At 37.3% G+C, this 21,432-nt stretch overlaps 2 protein-coding genes and 1 long non-coding RNA gene across 5 annotated transcripts; 2 read left to right on the top strand and 1 right to left on the bottom strand.

The window, feature by feature from the left end:
* Positions 1–4,222: 4,222 nt before the first annotated feature.
* drn (zinc finger AN1-type doctor no) lies at positions 4,223–21,014 on the top strand. Of its 3 annotated transcripts, none has more exons than XM_089256106.1 (5): positions 4,223–4,239; positions 16,751–17,245; positions 17,334–17,492; positions 20,447–20,639; positions 20,724–21,014. In XM_089256106.1, the coding sequence occupies exons 2-5, from the start codon at positions 17,147–17,149 to the stop codon at positions 20,870–20,872; spliced, it is 600 nt and encodes a 199-aa protein (XP_089112232.1). In that variant the 5' UTR covers positions 4,223–4,239; positions 16,751–17,146; the 3' UTR covers positions 20,873–21,014. The 3 variants fall into 3 exon arrangements, with proteins under 3 accessions (XP_089112232.1, XP_030243706.1, XP_089112231.1); XM_030387846.2 differs by lacking the exon at positions 4,223–4,239 and adding an exon at positions 5,526–6,106; XM_089256105.1 differs by lacking the exons at positions 4,223–4,239; positions 16,751–17,245; positions 17,334–17,492 and adding an exon at positions 19,826–20,179.
* On the bottom strand, positions 10,516–14,557 carry LOC149092352 (uncharacterized). The gene is made up of 2 exons (XR_016196151.1): positions 14,327–14,557; positions 10,516–11,142 (listed from the first exon to the last, which is right to left on the bottom strand). It is a non-coding gene; the product is annotated as an uncharacterized LOC149092352 (long non-coding RNA).
* LOC115564027 (uncharacterized) lies at positions 18,701–19,761 on the top strand. Its single transcript, XM_030387842.2, has 2 exons — positions 18,701–18,986; positions 19,094–19,761. Exons 1-2 carry the CDS (start codon positions 18,776–18,778, stop codon positions 19,759–19,761), a joined length of 879 nt encoding a protein of 292 aa, XP_030243702.1. The 5' UTR covers positions 18,701–18,775.
* Positions 21,015–21,432: the final 418 nt, after the last annotated feature.

Below are 21,432 nucleotides of genomic sequence, written 5' to 3'. Positions count from 1 at the left end.
TCAGGCCTCAAATACATACTATGTATGTACATATGCACAGACAAGGAAGCCATTTGCTTCTGCAACTAACTTTCGCTCGCATGTGGTGTATCTTAAATGCAAATGCATCTATGCCATACGTACATACATATGTACATACAAACATATACATATGCAAGTACATACACACATACATACATATGTATTTGCTTGTCTCGCTCAGTTCGCAACTTATTGCTACGTAGTTTCACGATATTCGCAGTTAAATATATTGCGCGTCGTTGTCAAATCCTGATGAATGTGCGTGTGCGGCTCTCCCCATGTTTTGCCACTCATTGTTCTCTTCCACTTGTGTGCTGATCGCTGCAACGGTACATGAAACCGACTGACCGTCTCGCACCTGTCCAAGTTGAATGCCCCAAAGCAGAAGAGCAGGAAAGAGAATCCATCGAGTGATATTTCTAACAGTGCTCAATTTTGTTCTCAACACGTTCCTCAACCTTGCCTTAATATTATTTTTCCTGTCAGTCTTCTACGCAGTGGCGTCGTTGCTTTGTGCTCGGCCCGTAACTGCGCATTTCAACTGAGGCAGTAATGTGGTTCGCTTGTATCATGCCTGCCAGACAGATATGAAGTATAAAATGCAACGCTACCTCCACTCCCCACAGATTTCAGACGCTGTCGCTTGGATGGCTCTGACTGTTGTTGTTGTTGTGCGTGGGGCGCGTCGTTCACCTCAGTAAAACACCCCCACAAGCTGCTGTTGCAGCACCAGTGCACTATGGGTAAAAAGTCGATTTTTTTGGCATTAATTGTAAATGAAGAGCTAGGAACTTGAAATTTTAGGAATATATTATTAATATTAAAAAGGAAATTCGGATTTTTTTTTTTTTACAATTGGGCGTGGCATTCAAATTTTCCGCCCCTTTTACATATTATATTAAATTAAAAATCATTACCTGTGGGCTCAAATTATTTTTAATAACTTTTTTGTACAATTTTAGCAACTTTAAATTATATTTTTATTATATTTCATTCAACTGCAAGCAAATATTAATATTTGAAGACTCTTAGGGATATATAAAATATATGCGATATAATTTTAAACTGAATGGTCTTCATTTTCTTCATCTAATTCAAAATTTAACTCTAAATTTTTATCATCTATGTTTTGATCTTCATTTTCCTCATCCTCATCCTCATTTTCGTCTTCATTTTCTTCTTCAACTAAGGTTGGCTCCATTAAGCCTTCAAATGTCGCTGGTAATTGAAAATTGGGATCTTCCAAAAGTTCAATAACTTATTTTGGGAATTTTTTTTTCTTGTTGTTCTTTTCGCGTTCTTTTAAACTGAGTGAAGAGAGAAGTGGATCAGATGAGTCTAAAGCCCTATTAAATATATCAGTTCAATTCTCTAATCGGCTACATTTCCTGGCGTGAGATTTCCTATCATTTCTATACTGTTTGTTCCGGGATTCAGACGCGTTTTCTCCTAATATGCCAACAGGAATTATGCAAGTGCCGATAATTTGGTATCCATGCACCAAAATTTTGTGAACATCATTGATATTTCCACTTCCATTAGGCCTGGATCCACATGAAGACCCATTTCATCCCACAGCCTCCGCTTAATTTCTTGTTTACGCAATGATACCTTTTGTTTGTCGACATCCTTAACACGCCATTTTTTAATTTCGATTCTGTACGATATTTTCAATACAAACTCAAGGAATCGAATCCAAGCATGCAGAGGGCTAACTCCATATTGCAAATTCGTAGAAGAAGTTCTAAAAATTTCCGAAGTACCGAAGTACCTTCACAATCAATTATCACCCTGCCTTCAAGCCACCTAGCATGATGCATTTTAAACCTTTCCAAATTCCGGTTGCACTTTGGCAGATGCTTCTTTATATTCTCTACAAACTGCTTTACTCTTTTATCAATTAGATTATTAATATTTTCGCTAATATTATTGTTAAATTTTTCAATAATAAAGTTTTTTACCGCGCCTTCTTGGCGGTTGTTGTTGGTCCATACCTCCACAAGCTCTGCACGACAAAGCTCGTTTTTAACTGCAAAAACTAATTTTTTTCCAAAAGGAACAAAAAGGAGCAAACGAGGTTAATAGATTCCGAACCTGGACATAATACACAACAACTGTTATATCAAACCTCTGTGAAGTGGTGTGCTGCACAAAAGTAATACTCCACGGAACACAAGTACATTTGTTAATTTTTAGCTAAAAATACACACAGACAACACACTGGACAACTGGACAATAACACAATTACAATCAAAAAGTAATAGCAATAACTTATAGTACATACCATTAGGTACGTTTTCCATTATACACTTTTTTTTATTTATGTTTACACAAAAGCTCCACTTTAATTGCAAGTTGAACAAAATTTCCCGCGCTTTTTATATATCAAACGCAACTATGCAACAGCTGACTTTGAGTATGTGTAAAATATTAATGGTAGTCGCTAAATTTTTAAAAAAATACTTTTTAATCTAGTTGAAGTATATATATTCAATAAATAAAAGAAAATTTTAAATTGTAAACAAAATTTTTTTTGAATAAATGCCAAAAAAATCGACTTTTTACCCATAGTGCAGTGGTGAGGCGCACGTACATACATATGTATATACAGATGTACATATGCGTATGTACACATACAAAACATATCAACACGTTTGTTTGTATATGTTTGGCTTTTTGTGTTGTGCTATTGCTCTCATTTGCTGTTAACTCAGTCAACGCAACATTTTCACCACGACAGCTTTCTGCGCGGCTGGTGACTAATTGTTGTTATTGCTAAATTTTGACTTTACTCAACAAAACAACGTTTTGTTTGGTTCGTGCGATCCTAAACTGACGAAATCAAGTGCTGCCTCTCTTCTACTCTTTCTCTCACTCTCATTCGGTAGGCTTCGGCCTCAGCTGTTGTCTGTGCATGACAATACAAACATACATATGTATATGCATATGTATACGTACACAAGCACATGAAACAGGAAATTATTTTCGTTTTCTATAGAAAAGCTGCTGTTGGTAGACTGTTATACATACATACATACATACATCGCCATGTACACCAATTTAATCTAGTCGGTTTATTTTTAAAGCTATACAAGTACATACTATGTATGTGTATGTATGTACGTAGCAATCAAACGAATGATCGTATGCACATATACATACGTACATACATACATTTAAACATTTGTATGCATATTGGTTAATTTTGTACTCACAAAATAAGTAAGCTGATTTAAAGCTTATTCAAGGTGCATACAAGAATACAAAACAAACATGTGCATATTGGTGAGAGTCCCTCAAAACTACAGTTCGTAGACATGGACATACATACATACATATGTACATATACAAACATACATACATACATAATATGATTATGCATACGCCGTATAGATTGTATGTATGTATGTATGAAAGCACAAATGACATCGATGTTTCGGTCAAATTTAATTAAATTAAATTAATTTTAAGTCTAATAGACGTGTACAAAAACCCTAATCAAAGACTTAAATGTCCATGTTTTTGCGTTTATATTTACTTTCTGAAACTAAAATATCTAATTTGTAATATAAGTTATAAAAAATTGTTTATATAATTATATTCATACATATGTATGTATGTATCAATATCACGTCAATTCCGTTTTATTTCTTATCGCCCGACGTATTTACACGTTGACGGCTAAACAAAAAATGAATCGTATCACTGAGATACATACTTAGCTATATAGGTACATATGTACACATATAAATACACAAGGATATAAATCGCATACATACATACTTAAAATAAAATAAATTTTAGCCAACAAAATGTTAACCTGAGAAACTCACCACACGTAGGTATTATTACAACATACGAGCGAATTTTATGTTATTTCCTCATTATTATTTATAATTAATCACACGTGTAAAACTATATAAGTTCTACGCATATACATTTGTACATATTGAATTAAATATAAAATACATATACTATATATGTACATACATATGTATTAACAGATTTCATAAAAGTGCGCAGTTTGCATTGATGACGCAGCAACAAAAACACAATGGCAATGCCAACAACATGACAATAACAGCAACTGCTCTCAATCTCAATAGCTCTCAGCCTTGCTCTCTCACTTAGTTGACGTGTGGCTACAATATGGCGTCGTTGGAACTGTGTCGTCGCTGAATTTCCATTTCAAAATAACAATTAGGAATGTACATAAATGTACGTATGTATGCAAATATGTATGTAAGTAAATATGAGTTCTTAGCCTCTTCGCTTCTCTGTTAAAAAATAAACAGATGAATATATGTAAATACATATGTATGTATGTATAACAGCAGTTTCATGATTAAATGTTAAAAATTCGCTCTCCATCCTCTCTTTTTCGTGCATTGCATTGGTCTCTGTCTCTATAAATGGAGTATGAATGTGTGTGAATGTGCAGGTCTGTAACTTGTTACAATCATGATACCCTTGAGAATGGTACTTTTGTTTTGACATCAAGTGCGAAACGCACTCAATGAAACAAGTTTAATCACATATTTACATATATGTACATACATATATATTTTCTATATCAGATATCTCGAACATTCCCGTCTGTCTGATGGCAAAAAACAATTAATATTATGTACATATGTATAAGTATGTACATAAATACATACTGTACATATGTATGTATATTTTTTGTAACTGGTACCTAAAGAGCAATAAAAAGTCTACTTTATATTCTGAAGTTCTTAAAAAGATTAATTAAGCTGAAGATCTCGGAGAGGATTGTTTATGCCTTCGTATAGGAGCGATTCTAATATTTAGATATATTTTAATACTTCGGTGTACCTTGAAACTTGGCAGTTTTATTTTATTGTGTGTTTTCGCAAAAGCTTTTAGTTTTCGTTAGTTGTTATTCAACAACTTAAATTTGGCATGGCAAAATGTTATATTTTCATTGCTGTTTTATCACTAATATGCGCTACAGCCATATTACGTTATCCATCTAAGTACGAACATACATTCACAGAATATTTCCTTGTATGTTTTCACCATATGTATGTTCTCTCTAGTTTTATTAGACACAAGTATATGTATATATGAATGTGTGTGTGCATGTTTTGCTCAGACTTCCGTCAATGTTTAAGTTTATACATATGTATATGATTTTGTATACATACATGCGTGCATGTACATAAATATATGTTCGTCTGGTTTCTTAATGCTACGCTATTCAACTCGCTGTTAACTTGCACTGTAAAGTGACAAAATCAAGAATAATCTCTAGACTACCTTACTTTGTACAGGTAATATATAAATATGATATTTTGTGAGACTATGTTGAAATATGTAAAATCTTTAAAATTTATGAAAGAAAATTCCTGCATTACTAAAAACAAATCACTCTTTGTGTTAACATATTCTGCAGTGGCAACAACAGTACATTTTGAGTATAACATACCCAATTTCATTTTTACTCGGCTGACTTGCGTTCTGCTTCGCCGTTTCATTCGTGCGTTGAACCTTGGAGACTTCACATCGAGTTTGGAGGATCAAATCCACGTTGGGTTTTACTACAACTACAACTGTCATCCACAATACAATACACGCGCTGTGTCTCTGTCTGCTTCGCTGGCTGGCTTTGTGTCTTTGTGTGCGTGCGCGCCGTGTTGATTTGGCATAATTTGTAAATGATTTTACAATTTTTGTTACAAAAAATCGTCGAGCGCTCGTCAAGCCAATCGGGTCTATTAAATCCGCGCCAGCGTTGCTGCTAACGTCGTCGTCGTGAGCGTTGTGTGCAAGAAAAATTTAGTTTGTTTAAAATAAAAAGAAAGTTAACCATAATTTGTGATATACTTACATATTTAATTTCTATTTGCCCCTTGCACTGTGCAATTCTCCACGAAAAGCTTATAGTTGATCAAAAATTTTTACATCTGTATTATTTGTGAAAAAAAATTTAAAAAGAGCAAAACCAACTAAATTAAAAAAAAAAAAAAAAAGATTACAACTGTGATTCAAACAAAACTGGCGTTTTTGTTTTAAATGCTTATCCACTCGCAATAAATTAAAATTACTACAAGAAACTTTCAAAGTAAGTGCATTACTTAAGCATTTCTGATGAAAAAATTATTAAATTTTCGCCTACGTCGTCGTGACACTCTCTCGCGCTTATTCACCACCATTAACAGCTAAATTTCAACATGAGCGCAGCACTGAGCTCACCACTCGTACTCTTTCTCTCTCTCTTTCACACGCGAGCACACAAACGTATGCGCCCATGTGTGTGTGCCTTTATATGCAATGTCATAGAACAGACGTTGCCATGTCGCGTAAAACAAAATAAATCGCAGTTCAAGCTAAGAAAATGAAAACCTAAGTCTGATAAAATAGTAGTAGACAAAAACAACAGTGCCCGCACATACTGCAAACAATGTGTGGGCATACATATATTTATGTATATATACGTGCATGTAAAGTACATATATACATCGATTCAACCGCAAGCTTTAACCTTCGCATTTTATTTGCACTTAAATATGTATGAGTGCACATACATGTATATGGACGAAGTGGACAAGTGTGGTTGCGTTTAACTTTTATTTTCGACATTTTGTAGTATTTTTTTAGTAACACAACTTTCGCTATAATATCAACAGTTTTTTCCTTGCCAAAATATGATCAAGGACGTTGGTGGCACTTCAGCTTGTTTGTCAACTCACACAGTGTATGTAAATCAATTTCTAGTGATGTAAAATGTTGAAAATCACCGTTTTTTTTGTTTGCAAATTCTTTTCATCCACACCCGCACACACATACGATAATGAATAGCAGAATGCAGTTCATGATTAGAAATTTGTGTGCTGTTCTCTCGCGGATGAGTCACCACAACGCATACATTTATGTAAACACACATATGCACATACAAACATATATGCATGTACATGCGTTTGGGCGAGTCACAGTACAATAAGTCAGCAATAATATTTGCCTGACACGCATTATCTATTATTTCTTATCAGAGTCTGAGGCAGCGCATCACATTTATGAGGGCACACGACTTTTGTTTTCGATGAGGGCATATTTTTTGTTTTTTGCCTGCCATATGCAAATCCAATTGACACTAATTCTGCGTCTGTGTATGTGTGTGGTGCTAGAATTGTTTCATGTGTTGCTGTGACGTAGTGATGGATGCCTTTTTGCCTATCGATTACTGTTCCATCGATATATCTTATACAGTTATTTTAGTGGGAAGAAAAAAGGAATTTATTATTATTTGTATATTAAACTAATATTTAAGCACAGCTAAGTAATAATATTTTCACTTGCCCAATAGGTAGTTAGCGCTCATGTGCTAAACTCACTTTTTGTTGGGCGTTACGAAAATCTCGAGCTGCTGATTAACACTTGATTACATTATTTGTTGTATGTGTGGAGCCCTAATTAATTCTAAATGTGTAGGAAAATATATTGAGTTAAAGAGAAGGAAGAGATGACACACAGCAAAGTAAAGAAAAAAGGGGAGGTTGAAAGAGATATGAGAAACAGCAATCTTATGCCTACCACAGTACTACTAACATATTCAGAAATCTCACAATTAATTAATTAGTACGAAATATGAATTATAAATTTCAGAAAATACTACAAAATGAATTTATAAAGAATATTTAAAATACAAAGAGTAAAATAAATGAAAATGTCTGATTAAATAATAAACTAGAATATGAAAATACCAAAGTTAAAAATTAAATAGAAATAGATAACACAGGTCGAAGGAAATATTTTTCCTAACAAAAGCATTTTATATCATTTGTACATATTGATAAAACGTGTGTTATATGAGGGGTTTCAATTGTTGCAGTAGACTTGGGGCATCTTCCAGTCGTGTTTGTATTAGTATTTACTCAGCCCGCATTTGAGTACGGCACGTGTATCGAGCCCTGGCCCTTATCGCTATTTTTATTGCTCTGTACATTATCGCGATCACGTTTTACGCCACTGTAACGAAAAAAAAAAAAAAAATTATACACGTCGCTGCTGTTATAATGAATGCATATTCATATATGTATATATATATTTATATAATTAATATATGCACATCTTTTAAATGAACACAATTGATCAATGCCCGCTCTTGAACATAATATATTTAATTGAATATTGAATATCCTGCAGTCAAGTTACCGTATTCCCGCTATCATAGATCCAAGATTATGGATATATATTGCAAACGCATAATTGTTGCCATTGATGACTTGTAATACCTGATATGTATTTTACTCCGGAAGTCAGTCGAATTGGCTTTCCTGTAGCTGTGCTTCAAATCAAATCAATCCACTTAATTGCGATAATATTTAATGCATTTCATAAGCTTACAATTTAATAATAGCTATTCGACTTGTAAGTATTGATTCGTTCTTAACAAATCTTTATATGTATATATATTTCTGCTATATACACTATGCAGTTCATTGCTCTATAGTCGAGTGTTGGTTAGCCTGGGTTCGAGTCCCAGTCCCCGAGTGAGCGAACTTTAATGAACTTCAAATGCTATGACTAATTTTCAAGAGAATTCGATTTTGTTTACCATACGAAAGTTCATAAACAACAGTTGTCATTATCTGGCAGCCTCTCGAAAATGTATAATATATATGTATATATATTTTTTTTGCTATAAATTTATGCAAATTGTATTACACATTTTCCATTAAGAAGCTGGCTTATGTATGCACATATGTATCTTATATACATACACATCACGCACACACAGACGTGTCTATGTATGTGTAGGTGTGTGTATGTGAAGTCATGATGACGAAGGCAAAACAAATAACAAAAAATAAATAAAAACAAACAAGTCTGCTGCCGTCAGCGTCTCCCGTTCACGTAGTATAATATTTGTAGCTCTGTTCGCGAACTAATTGCTAGCACAGGTCTTGTGATACCCTATTTTTAAATGGGAATAAAAAAAAGAAATTTGTATAAATAATTAAAAATATACAGCTGGTAGACAGACTCATATATTATAAAATTATAATTTATTTAATTTACAGGGTAGTTACATATCAAGTACTGCATATACATATGTATATTATTGTCAACTTGCGCTTTACCCTCCCGCATCGGATTTTGTCTCTCTTGCACTCACATACATATAAATAGCTGATAAGCGCGCGTCATCGTCAGCGTTGACTTCGACGTCGACGTCGACGTCTGTGTCAGCTGCTCCGTTCGTCTCTTGTCTCCGCCGCCGTCGCCGTCGCCAACATAGCGGCGCGTGGATGGCCACGACCTCATTTTTTGTTGGTCTGCTGGTTTGTTTTTAGGTCGCGTGTAAATGGTTCTACTCTGCCGTTCGGCCGTCCCGCACGACGCACGACGCACTACGCACTAACTGTGATCGCTGTCTCTGTCTCTGTCTTCTCGCACGCCCTCTGAATGGGGCTTTTGCACTGCCAGCAGCCGCAAAACAACAATAAAGCTAAGCATTATTGAAGTGTTTTTGTGTTGGTGTTCTATAACTGCTTACGAAATGAAAATAGAGAGACGAAGAGGGAGAGAGAGCTTATTAGTCTAGTACGAAGTGCATGTGCCGTTTTTATACATATGTGTGTGTGTATGTGTTATTTTTGTAGCTAATGTCATTTGACAAATGCTGAATAATGGATTGAAATGTGAACTACACCCACCCATTAGGGAAAACCAAATATTTTACATTTTAGAGGCGTTATACATATATTTTATAACATTAATACACACAATTTTGTCTTATACATAAACATGCATTAAAAAAAAAAAAAAAAATTGTTGAGTGTATGCAACCATTGAAGAGTAGACGACGTCGGAGTGTTTCGTTGTTTCATTCATTTATGCTATATTTAGTGTTTAATACTCTCTGATCTATACAGATGAGTGTTCGTGTGAATGTAGACATCGCTGTTTCTCAATTTTTTGTTTTCCTACTTATGCAATTGTTTTCCGTTTCTATGGGTGTATTCAACTGAATTAAGTATGTAAGCAAATGTATATCTGACATTACATTTACATACATTCATATATAGTTTGAGAGATAAAGATGTTTCTATTCTTCATCCTTTACAAATTTATCCTGCAGCGCTAACTTCCAAATTATTTCACTTGGGGCCTATAGCTTAACGTAAGTAATCGATTGTTGTCTTTACCCTTGACATTCAGTTCGATTAATAATGATGACATCGGATAAAATACATTACCGCCCCGTTATATCCGCTAGCATTCTGAAGTGGCCTCCAGTGTCCACCTTGACTCCATCCTTGGAACTTGTGGAACTTTAATGCGTAAAACGGTTGCCCAGCACCCGCCCCAGCGACCAGCTTTAATTTTGGTTGCTTGTCTTGTTTCTCACCACAGTTGAAGCAGCGCTGTGCTGTATAGGTATATTCACCACATTGCCTTGCTTCTATGGCAACAGTCAACTCTCGCCTGTACCGTTAGCAAAGGCAGATGAAAAGCGAAACCTTGGCTTTTTATTTATTTTTTTTTGTAGTTTGCCTGTCTGCCTTCCTTTTGGCTTTTGCATTACTTCTTCTTTGTCGTTTTCGTACACTGACGAATGCCTCGCCCTGGTCTTCTTTGTCTCTGCCTTTGTGGTCGCGTCTCCTGCTTGCAGTTCATTGCCTTAGACTTCAGCTATGTATTCGCTTATGTATGTATGTATGTGTGTGTACGTACGCACGTGTGTATACATGTATCCGATGTAATGTGTTTAATGAATATCAATGATATGAACTTTGTGCGCTTTGTTGTCAATGACACGCCCCCAACTCTGCTCTCCCACGGAGCTGACGTCAACGTCACTGACTCAGCCGGCAGCTGTACGCCGTAGCCTTCAGTTGCTGCTGCAAAGTTCAAGCGACAACGGCAAAGTTCAATAGCACAAAAGAGGTTGTCGAAAATATATCCACACACATACACAAATATATTTTAGATATATAGCTAGTAAAATTTGGAGGTTCCGCGTTTCGTATGCTCGAGCTTAAGTATCGAGTCTGTCATGTCTTAAATTGTCTCTTCTGGCTCGGGTCAATAACCATTTAAGTCACTGAGCAAAGTTTAATGCATTCGAACGACCTTCAAAGCACGAGAGGGATGCTGTGTGAAAAATACAAAATGAACATGTATGTATATAGAAAACAAGGTATGGGTACATACAAATAAAAATAGCAAAAGTAAATGAATATAAAATTGAAATAAAATCTATAGCTTCCATTTTGAAAAGTAAATGAAGCTATTAAATTATTGATTACAAATGAAATTAAGTTATTGAGAGCATTTCTGTTTGAGCTTTGAACTTGTATATCGAAGCACTAAATTCTTTTTAAGTATTTTTTTTTTTATTTTAATTAATTTTTCTTATAATTTTTCATAATCCTAAATAATCCACTGCAATTTAATTGATCTTCAGATCAGCGCTGCGAGTGGAAATTATAAGGATCTTTTCACACAATTATTAGTCTTTATAGAATTCTGTTTGGCCTATTATTTTATTGAGTTATTTATTTCTTTAGTCTTTATATTTTTTATTACAATGAACTTCGTCCGCATGGCGATTAGTTCCGCTCCACTCATTGCTCCTCCAGCTCTTCTTCATGCTTTCGTGCCATGCACGAAAACGACGGCAACGCCCCACGATCTTCATGGTGGTGGTGGTGCTGGTGCTGCTGCTGGTGGTGGTTAGTTGTCAACGCGAACCTTGTGTGCTCGCATTGAATCTTATTCTCACTGACTTGTCGTTCCCCTCTCTCTCTCTCTCTCTCTGCCTGCACCTCCTCTCAGCTGGTGAGAGCTACTTTTGTAGAGTTTCTCATATTTCATTTTCCCATGCGATTTCCATTAATCTTTCTACAAAACTCTGTGTGTGAGTGTGACTCTGCGTGTGTGTGTGTGTGTGTAATTGTAAAGTGAGTCGTTGGTTGCTCCGTTGCTGCTGCAGCAGCTCGGCAACTTGAGAATTTAGGAGTTATTCAAGGGAGGGGGATCCTTTTGTGAAATCACACACGCACACTCGCACGCTGTCTGCTCTAAGTGCACACCTAGCTGTTTATTTTCCCATTGTATATGTGTTTGTGTGTGTGCAAGTGTGCAACCTGTGGCGCGGATGAAACAGGAGCAGCAGCAGCAGCAGGAGCGACTCGAGTCGAGTGGAGAGCTCGTGTGCACCGTTCTGACCGTCTGGCCGAGAGTCTCAGATGTTGGAGCTGCGTCCGAATGTTATTACTTTTTATTGTTTATGGCCTGTGTGTAAATATATACAGATGCCCAAGCACATTATTCATACAAGGTGTATATACGAGTATGTAGTGTGTGTTTAGCTGAAACAACTTATTGACACTCATAAATTTGAAAACAAAAATAATAAACCAAAAGTTTGATACAATATCTTCCGCTCATGTGGCTTCATAATCTTTATTAATTATTCGATCGATTCAACATCATTCAGACATAAATAAGTGGATGGATACATAGATGTTGGATATGGGTATGTATGCATGAGTGTACGTATATTACCCAATACATATTTAGGTAGATATAAGGCGGAAGTCATAAAAATAGTAATGCAATAAATGTATAATGTATATATGTCTTCATTAAATATGAAAATAGAAATATATTTGGCAATAATTTGAAACAATTGCCAAGAGAGTTCCCCATTGTTTCGTGAACAAAAGATTTTATGCTCTAATCGCGTTGGTTAATATAGTTTCAAGGGTATTTGTGTGCTCATTCTACATAGTTCTAGTAATTATATTATTTCTTTTGTTAAGTATGTATATGCATGTGCACGGCTACACTCTGTTTGTATATATATGTATCTATGTATATGTGTGTTTGTGTCGGTTGCTCGCCATATTGCTGATGCTGCCAGCACCATGATGTCTCTCATCTCATCTGCTGTCTTCTCTCTCTGGCTTTGTCTTGGATAGCGGCCAATAAAAAGTTCAAGGTAATTCCCTTTAGCTACATCCTTTCAGATCCTCCTCTGTTATTATTTGCTTTCCTCATCCTAAAGTGTTCACATTGGGCTCTCTCACTCTTGCACTCTGTAGAAGAGGTTGAGCTAACCAGTTTTAAGCAATCAGAAACTGGCATAGCCATTGCCATTCCTTTCTTTTCCCAAACAGTCAAATTTCATTCAGTCGAGTTGCTTCGTTTCCTTCCATATACATGTGTATGTGTGTTTCTCTGGCTGTGTAAATGTAGTTATACAAAGAGCGATCCACAGACATAATTTGAGGCTTATTTTAACTGCATTAATTTTTGTCCATCTGCATACCGATTGTATCCGCTGAATCAATCGTACAGATCTAAGAAAAAAAACTTTTTTTTTATATATATACATACATATATTTACAATATCCTGTTAATGTATAACATTGGTGCGGCGTTTGAAAAAAATCTGTTAAAACAGCTTTTCTGCATTTAATCTGTTATGTTATTAACATTTACAGTCCCGCACCTTAAAACTTAGAAAATAAATTGAATTTAAAAATGTTTTGTTTTTATTAATTTAGAAATCAATATAATACTAATCTGGATATCTATTTAGGTTGAAATTTCTGTTAAATGACACTGTTTGGAGTTCTCATGTTATTAACATCTGTTAGTATGTTATCATCTGCTCTTCATTCCACGCAAATTTATAAGTTTGTAATTTATTATGATTAATGACCCAGAGGCAGCCAGCAAAGAGCTTCTTTGGGTGTGTGCTGTCCTGTGGAGCATATGTATGTCTTTTCGTTTGCCGTTAATTTGTAATGCCTTGCAGGTGGAATTGGAAGCCATTTAAATTGCCAGCTTTATATTCGACTAGGCACAGCCCTTTAATTGATTATTTTGGTGTGCAACAGTGGATGCCTCTTCTCGCTTGTTTGAGTTCTTCTTATTCTTGATTTGTGGCCGGAAGAGTGGCGCATTCTTGGGCATGGCTTTTAAAGCTCATTCATGGGCCGAGCTCAGATGTCCGCCATATTGTTTACTCACTCTTTCCAGATCTTCTCTTTGTGCTCTTTTTAATAAAGTTTTAATAATTGAATGTGCGGGGCAGCTTGGAGCCGCTGATGTTTGTTGCTCTGTGCATTTCATCAGCTTCTTGCTCGACGCTTGGTTTGTTGTAGCTGTTGTTGTCTGGTCGCTTAACTCCCTCATTAATATGTAAATATGACTCAAGCACAGTCACCATGCGTATGTCCATGCATGCCTGTTTACGTCTGTATTTACATGTGTGTGCGTCTGTCTGTTTTATTTGTGTGTTCTTGCCTACCATGTCGTTCCTTACCTTTTATGCTGCTCTGCTCACCCCTTCATCTTTCCTGTTGTAACTTTTGTGATTTAAATGCAGGTCAACGGCACATTAACCTTTACTTTGTTTTAGTCTCATTCGCGTACTACCGTTTTAAGAATCCTGTTTATTTAATAACGCAGCGCGACCGACTGAGTTTCTACATTGCAGCTGTATTAAATAATTAACTTATTTGTGGAATTCATGTTCACTTTAATATTTGTATACCCTGTATTCATGATAAGTGTTAAGATTGTTCAAAATGTTTTATTTAATATTGACATATTTATAAATATTTAATATTATCACAGAGTGACTCTCAAGTCGATGGCTCCCCGCCAATTGTCTAACTTGTTGCTATCTCTGGACGACAGCACACGTTTGTTTATGTTGTTGAATGCTTTGCAGTTAGTACTGTTATTATGTATTTCTTATGCAATTCTCACAAGTGCGCATTTGGCACACACATGCTTTCACATCCATACGTACATAGGGGCACGTACGTACGTACATTTGTTGCGGAGCAACGCAGTTGTGTGTTATTTTAAGTTTAATGAGAGCCACAGTGACGTCACATCACGTTGAGTGAGTGACACATTCAGTCATCTGTTAATCATAGAGCCATACTGTCATATGATTTCCTTTCTGTTATGTAGGTAAAGCGCCATAAACGTGTATGTGCTCACTTATTTTAGTTTACATAGTTCATAGCATACTGTTAGCGCACGTATAAATAAAAATATATTAGTATATACGCCAGAATACAATACGTATGTAAATAAGTATAAAAAGCAAATGAATGATGAACACACACATAACAGAAAACAGCAGTGCAAAGCTTCTGGTCTGGTAATCAGAAATACATTTTCATTTTATTTTTCTGTTCGCTTTGCAGGCAAATATTTGACGCTGCGCATGGTGTGGTGTCTAGTGTATGTGTATAAGCTCTCGTTCGTTAACAGCTGCACTCTCTCTCTCTCTCTCTTTCTCTCTTTCTTGCTTTTGCTTGCTCAATGTGTTTAAACGTAATTGGGAACGTGTGGGGAATTGCTTTTACACATGTGTGTTTGTATGTGTGTTGGCAGTTGACATTTTCATGTCTGGGGTGATTGCCAAAGTGAGAAAGAGCGGGAGAGAGCGAGAGAGAGAGAAACGTATCGTTGACTGACAGCTGTTTTTGCTTTAAATTAACCGCAACAGCAGGAAATCAACCACACATCCAGATATATGCCATATCATACAAATGCATATGAATATACATGTGTATGTAACGATATATACATATAAGTAATCCCGATCATTTCTGCTAAAACACGAAAGGATATTTTAACCGAACCAGCTTTTACATTGAATAAAAGGCATTTGCTGTTATGATATTGTTTTTAAAAGTCTTCTCAGAATAGGAAATTGTAACACATACAAAGATAAAGATTGGTTTATATGGATTATAAAAATATACAGTAAATATGCGTACAATATACAATTATATTAATAATGATATCGATTACAATTGTCTAGCCAATTGGAACCAAGCCATTATCTATAGAGTTTCTCTTGAGATAAATAAGCTGGGAAAGTTAAAGTAAGATATACAGAGTTTTGAAGCATTTTATTTGTGATCAAAATATCGATATATACTATAATATACTCATTTATTTTATATTCGATATATAATTTTGAATCAACTAGATGGACCTGTTTGTGCCAGCAAAATTGAAAAAATATAACTTGTTTAATTTGCCATTTATCACTCTGCTGAAGTATTTCTTTATCTCTCTTTTTCCATATCTTTTCTCTCTAACTCTCCACCTCTCTCTAGCTCAGTCTCTCTGTTGGTCTTTGTCTGTTCACCTCTCTAATGTGGATGGCTTTGTGTCGGTTGAAACTGGTTTGAGTCTAACTTATTTCTCTGTTATTTCGTGGCTTGCTTGTGTGTGTGCGCGAATGGATCGTATTTATGAGTGGCTGTGTGCGTGTTTACTTATATCAAGTATGTATGTGTATGTGTATGTTGACAGCCTTGAAGAGGAACCAAAAAAACCAGATGTAATGCTTGTTTGTTTATGGCCCAACGCAATCGTTACTTTTGCGCTCTCCTCGTTGAGCATTTTTGTTTTGTTTACAACTTTGTTGTTTCTTTTGAACAACAATCGCCGCAGCTAAATACAAAATGTATATTTTATTTTCTTTATTAAATAATTGACGAAATGCATTTGCATATGCGATTGTTCCCGCCCCAAGGTTGTATACCTGGGTGGAGCTTTGAAGTGACATAACTCTTATGATATTTAATAAAAAAAAGCAATGATATATCGAATGTATTTTATATACAAATTTCACATTTTTTCCTAGTATTTTTTTTAGTGCGGTTTCGTGTTGGCAGCTGAACTAATCGACTTTTACTTTGAATTTGTTTTGCAGATTAACGATTGGATTGAAAAACTCTAGTTGCTCCGCGTATCAGTCACGAAGCAAGCTAATTATTATTTGGACGGAAGCTAGTTAAGTAAACAGTAATACGAACTGATTATATATAATAAAACATAAAGAAAACAAACACGAGGCGAAAGGAACGGAGTCGAAGTTGCTGACGCCGCAGCAGCAACAGGAAATAATCGAAACATATTTCGCTGGGCGAAAGTCAACAACAACAAAGACGTGTAGACGATTCCGTCGTCCATCCATCGTTGTGGAGTAATTTACTGAAACTTACGCGCACACACGTAGACGCAGAGACAGAGACAGACACAGACGCAGACGCACGCACACTATCCAAAACATACACATAGAAAACTTCATAAGCTTGATACAGCCAGAATGGAACGTGAATCAAATCCAATGCAACCCATGTGCCGCTCGGGATGCGGTTTCTATGGTAATCCCGCTACAGATGGTCTGTGTTCAGTTTGCTACAAGGTAAGTATGCAGAGAGCCGTCGCCGCTCACGAGTCAGTTTTTGAGGGAAGCCGCACACATATTCACATTTCGATCCCTATTTTTGTAGGACTCGCTTAGAAAAAAGCAACAGCCACCTGTGAGCAGCACACCTGTGTCAGTTCCAAGCCCACAGCCTAGCCCCACATTCAGTCCGGTCATCGCAACAACCCACACTGCACAGCCCACGGTACAGAGCTTACAGCAATCACACAGTGATGTCAAAGAGGTAAGTCCCATGTTTAAGCCATCATCGATGTGGGCTTTCTTGTTCCGGCTCCTTTAGTAGGCCAAGCAGTTTGGGAACGCCTCTGATTTCTTTGTATTTTTCATCAGTCAGTCACAAATTTTTTTGTTTTTCGGATATAAATTTAGTCTTCTTATAAGTGAAATAGTGTAAACAACTTGTATGTATAAAATATAGAAAAAAACGTTCAGTGTAACAGTGCATCGTGTATGTTGGCTGTGCTGGCCACGTGTCGCTGCAAACTACGGCGGAGTTGACAAGGTAAACCCAATTGATTACAAATTCGTGATTCGTCTCCCCGCTATTCGCCCCATTCTGAGAACGCCACGAATCCACGTCTATAGCATCCGCTGTTCTGCTTCGCATTTTAGAGTCTAGAAATCAAGCAAAGAATAATATTGTATGCAATTGTCTGTTGTATTTCACGTAATATCACTAGATCCCATAAACTGAAGATCAGTTTAGATTCAACAAGTTGAAATGAAGCTATAAGATACCTTTTAAGCTAAAGTAGTTGTTGGGTAAAGATTAGTAGAGGTGTTAGATATATTGTAAAGATAATAATTCCTACTGAAGGCTTAACAACATTCATTATAATTCTTATTGTGTATATTTCATTCCTTTTTTATATACCAAAGTTTTGTGAACCTCTTTTACATAGATTTTAGTGGTATTAATAATATAAGTACTATTGGATATTATGATAATATAATGTGGTAACTATAGTTTTCGATAGGTCAATTTAAAGAAAGAACAAATTCTGAGGAGAATCAAATTAAAAAACTAAGATTATAATCATTACAAGATGTTTAACCTCTGATGAAAATTACAACACGACTGGAAAACCTATTTGTATTCATTGTTCACCTGTTTTATGCCAACTAGCTGCTAGTCTCATCAGCTGCATAAGAATTAATAGGTCTTATATAGCTTGTAATAAGGAATAAGAATAGCATAAGAGTGGAGACCTTAGAAGAGCACCAAAGAAACATGGGTAATACTCATATATGTATGAGCCATAATATGAAGGTGGAGAAATGTTTATTGTTTTAGTCGAATGCTGGCAATTTCCTTGAGCACGCCCTCCTCAGGATCGGGAGCTCTTAGAGCTTGTGTGTCAGTACCTCAGCTGGCAATACCTTTGAGTTTAACATCAGTTATTTGGGCACAAGGCGAGATGTAACATAGTATGTGTAGACTTTCAACATTTGGTTTAGTGTTTTGGTTCACAAAATTTCTCCGTAAAAATCCGAAATTTAAAAGGAATGCCTAACTCGGGGGGTTCTCGCAAGCCTTCAGTCCGCAAAGATGCCACTAGCCCGGTAAACGTTGGTGTGGAGGGCAGCTCGTGCTCCGTGCCGGCGACAGTGCATCGCCGCAAGCGCAAGAAGGTGGCGCGTGTTAAGGCCGGAGCACAGGCGCCACCCAGACCCGTACGTGTACCAGTGAGAGTAGGCAGCTCAGTCACACCAAAGGGTATACGATGCAGTTCCTCTACTCCTTATCCAACAGGCATTGCGCAGTAGAATTAATGTTGTTTTCCCTTCAATCTTCCACTCCGGCGCTGCAATGCGCCTCCTTAGCGGACGGAGGAATCCGTAAGGGAGGCAACGGTAGCGCCTCTGGCTCTGGTGCCAAGTCAGCTCGTGTCCCGCCGTCTTTGAGCATAGCTGATTGTCAAGTCAAAAAGAGTTCACTGTCACGAAAGACCGCTGGTGCGTCGGTGATCGCCCCGATCGGGAGGAGTGGCAAAGCAGAGGCCAGCGGCTCCCGCAAGGTTAAATTCTCGACTAACGTGCACACCTATCCGGCCGCCGATAAGAAGACGCGCATTGGCGAGCTGCATCTCAAGAAGCCCATTAAGAAGCTCAAGCGCAACCGCCCGCTCTCCTCGGGTGGCGGAAAGAGCGTCGCGAGCAAGCTTGAGCTATCCATTGCACAGAAGTCCGGCTCAGTCCTGCGCCGCGACGTGCAGCACAGTGGCGCGGCCATAGACGTCGAACCTGTGGCAACTGCGCGCGGTCGCAAGGCGCCATCGCCCTTAGCCACCAAGGCGTCCGTAGCATCCAAGGCATCCGTAGCTGGCGCAGCTCGCAAGGTCAAAAGGCTGACGAAGTCCCGCATCAAGGCCGGCACAAGCAATCGCCAACCGGTGGTGACTGCAATTAGACCGTGTCCGCGTTTGGCCTACTCCATACAGCCGGATATCAAACGAGATATTTTACTCCTAAAAAGCGCACCCAAGAAATAAGACGGCGCAGTTTGTGCGCTAATTGTAGCTCAGGTGTCACACGCCCGTGACGTAGTTGCTTGCAATGGAACAATCCAATGGCGATAAGCCCGAGAAGCCGAGACAAAAGTCCGATCATCGCTTGGCCCAGCCACAGCTACAGCCGCCGTCGCAGCAGCAGCAGCAACAACAACAACCACAACAACCACAACAACCACCACCACCACCACAAGAACAGCAAAATCCGCAACCTCAGCAACAGCAACCACAATCGCAGCAACATCAGCATCAGAATCAAACGCCGCACAGCAAGCGCCGGATTAAAGAGACGAGCTCCACAGAAGAAAGTCCCATACAGAACGAGCTTGTCCAGCATAGAAATCCCTTGAAGGGGGGCGTTGCATCATCCCCTCCTGTTGATGCGGTTGCCAAGAAGCGGGTAAACACGCTGACCCAATCACACACACACTCACGCTTAGTTAGGTAGTCTCTTTTGTTGAACAGGGTGTGGGGGGATCGCTTGTAAGAAGATTCCCACAGATAGCATTGAAATAATGTATAAAAAAATAAATTCGAAATAGAAAAACCAAAATCTGTATTGAATAGTTTGGGAATGTAGTTGGAACAGATTGCTCACACGATGTTGTTGTTGTATTTGTGCGTTGATGGCATTTAAATTAAATTTGCTCATGTTTCTTGTGTCTAGAAAATCACCGAGGAAGCCGCAGTCGCCTCCAAGTCCAATAGCGAAGCCATAATAGCGGCGTCTGGTCCAAATACTTCCACACAAGCAGCTGCCTCCGCATGTGAGCAGGATGATAAAGACAAGGAAGACGACAAGGACGCCAAGAAGAAAAAGAACCGATGTGGTGAATGCCGCAAGAAGGTTGGCCTAACTGGTATGGACAATAATAATATATATATGTATATATGATTATTCAGTTTTCATTGATTCTATTTCTATTTACCCATTCTGTTCACAGGTTTCCAGTGTCGCTGTGGCGGCTTATACTGTGCCGTGCATCGTTATTCCGATAAACACAATTGCACCTTTGACTACAGAGAGCATGGCGCCCAGGAGATTCGACGCAATAATCCGGTTGTAGTTGGCGAGAAAATTCAAAAGATTTGAATTGCGAGGAGAGATTGTGCCAGTAACAGTAGCCGTAGAATAATAACAACTACACATTATGATATAGTATATATATACACACGCTACGCACCAACAAATCAATATAACAACAAAACAAAAAACTCCAAAACATAAGAAAACACACACACACACACACACACACGCATACACCAACACAAACACAAACACAAAATACATTCACACTCACACGCACACAACATACACTCACAACACCCACACATGCATATAAATATATATGTATATGTATATATATAGTAACATATATATTTACATATATGTATATAGATGTATATGTATTTATAAATACTATAAATAGTTGTAATTGTAATTTAATTATAATGTGAACAGTAACATGAAACAATAGTACAGAAACGTTAACCAAATATCACGCAAAATCAACAACAACAACAACAACAACAACTACAACAACTACTACTAGAACAACTATAACTACAATGGCAACAGCAAAAAAAGAACGACAGAAAGAAACTGTATGCAAATGCTCGCATAGCAGTGGCACCATCAAAATCAGCAGCAAA

The sequence above is a fragment of the Drosophila navojoa genome, chromosome 2 (genome assembly GCF_054131105.1).
Source record: "Drosophila navojoa isolate 15081-1374.11 chromosome 2, UAZ_NAV_1.0, whole genome shotgun sequence".
In the NCBI taxonomy this organism is placed as follows: domain Eukaryota; kingdom Metazoa; phylum Arthropoda; class Insecta; order Diptera; family Drosophilidae; genus Drosophila; species Drosophila navojoa.
The sequence above is the reverse complement of the archived record's forward strand: the minus strand, read 5'-3'. Positions and strand labels throughout refer to the sequence as shown.

What these genes read in the sequence shown, in the direction of transcription:
- drn (XM_089256105.1), top strand. Translation starts at nt 19,826, where the DNA reads ATGGAACAATCCAATGGCGATAAGCCCGAGAAGCCGAGACAAAAGTCC. An exon ending in ATGCGGTTGCCAAGAAGCGG is followed by an intron (nt 20,180 to 20,446) that starts GTAAACACGCTG and finishes TCTTGTGTCTAG; the next exon opens with AAAATCACCGAGGAAGCCGC. An exon ending in CAAGAAGGTTGGCCTAACTG is followed by an intron (nt 20,640 to 20,723) that starts GTATGGACAATA and finishes TTCTGTTCACAG; the next exon opens with GTTTCCAGTGTCGCTGTGGC.
- LOC115564027 (XM_030387842.2), top strand. Translation starts at nt 18,776, where the DNA reads ATGCCTAACTCGGGGGGTTCTCGCAAGCCTTCAGTCCGCAAAGATGCC. An exon ending in CAGCTCAGTCACACCAAAGG is followed by an intron (nt 18,987 to 19,093) that starts GTATACGATGCA and finishes GCGCCTCCTTAG; the next exon opens with CGGACGGAGGAATCCGTAAG.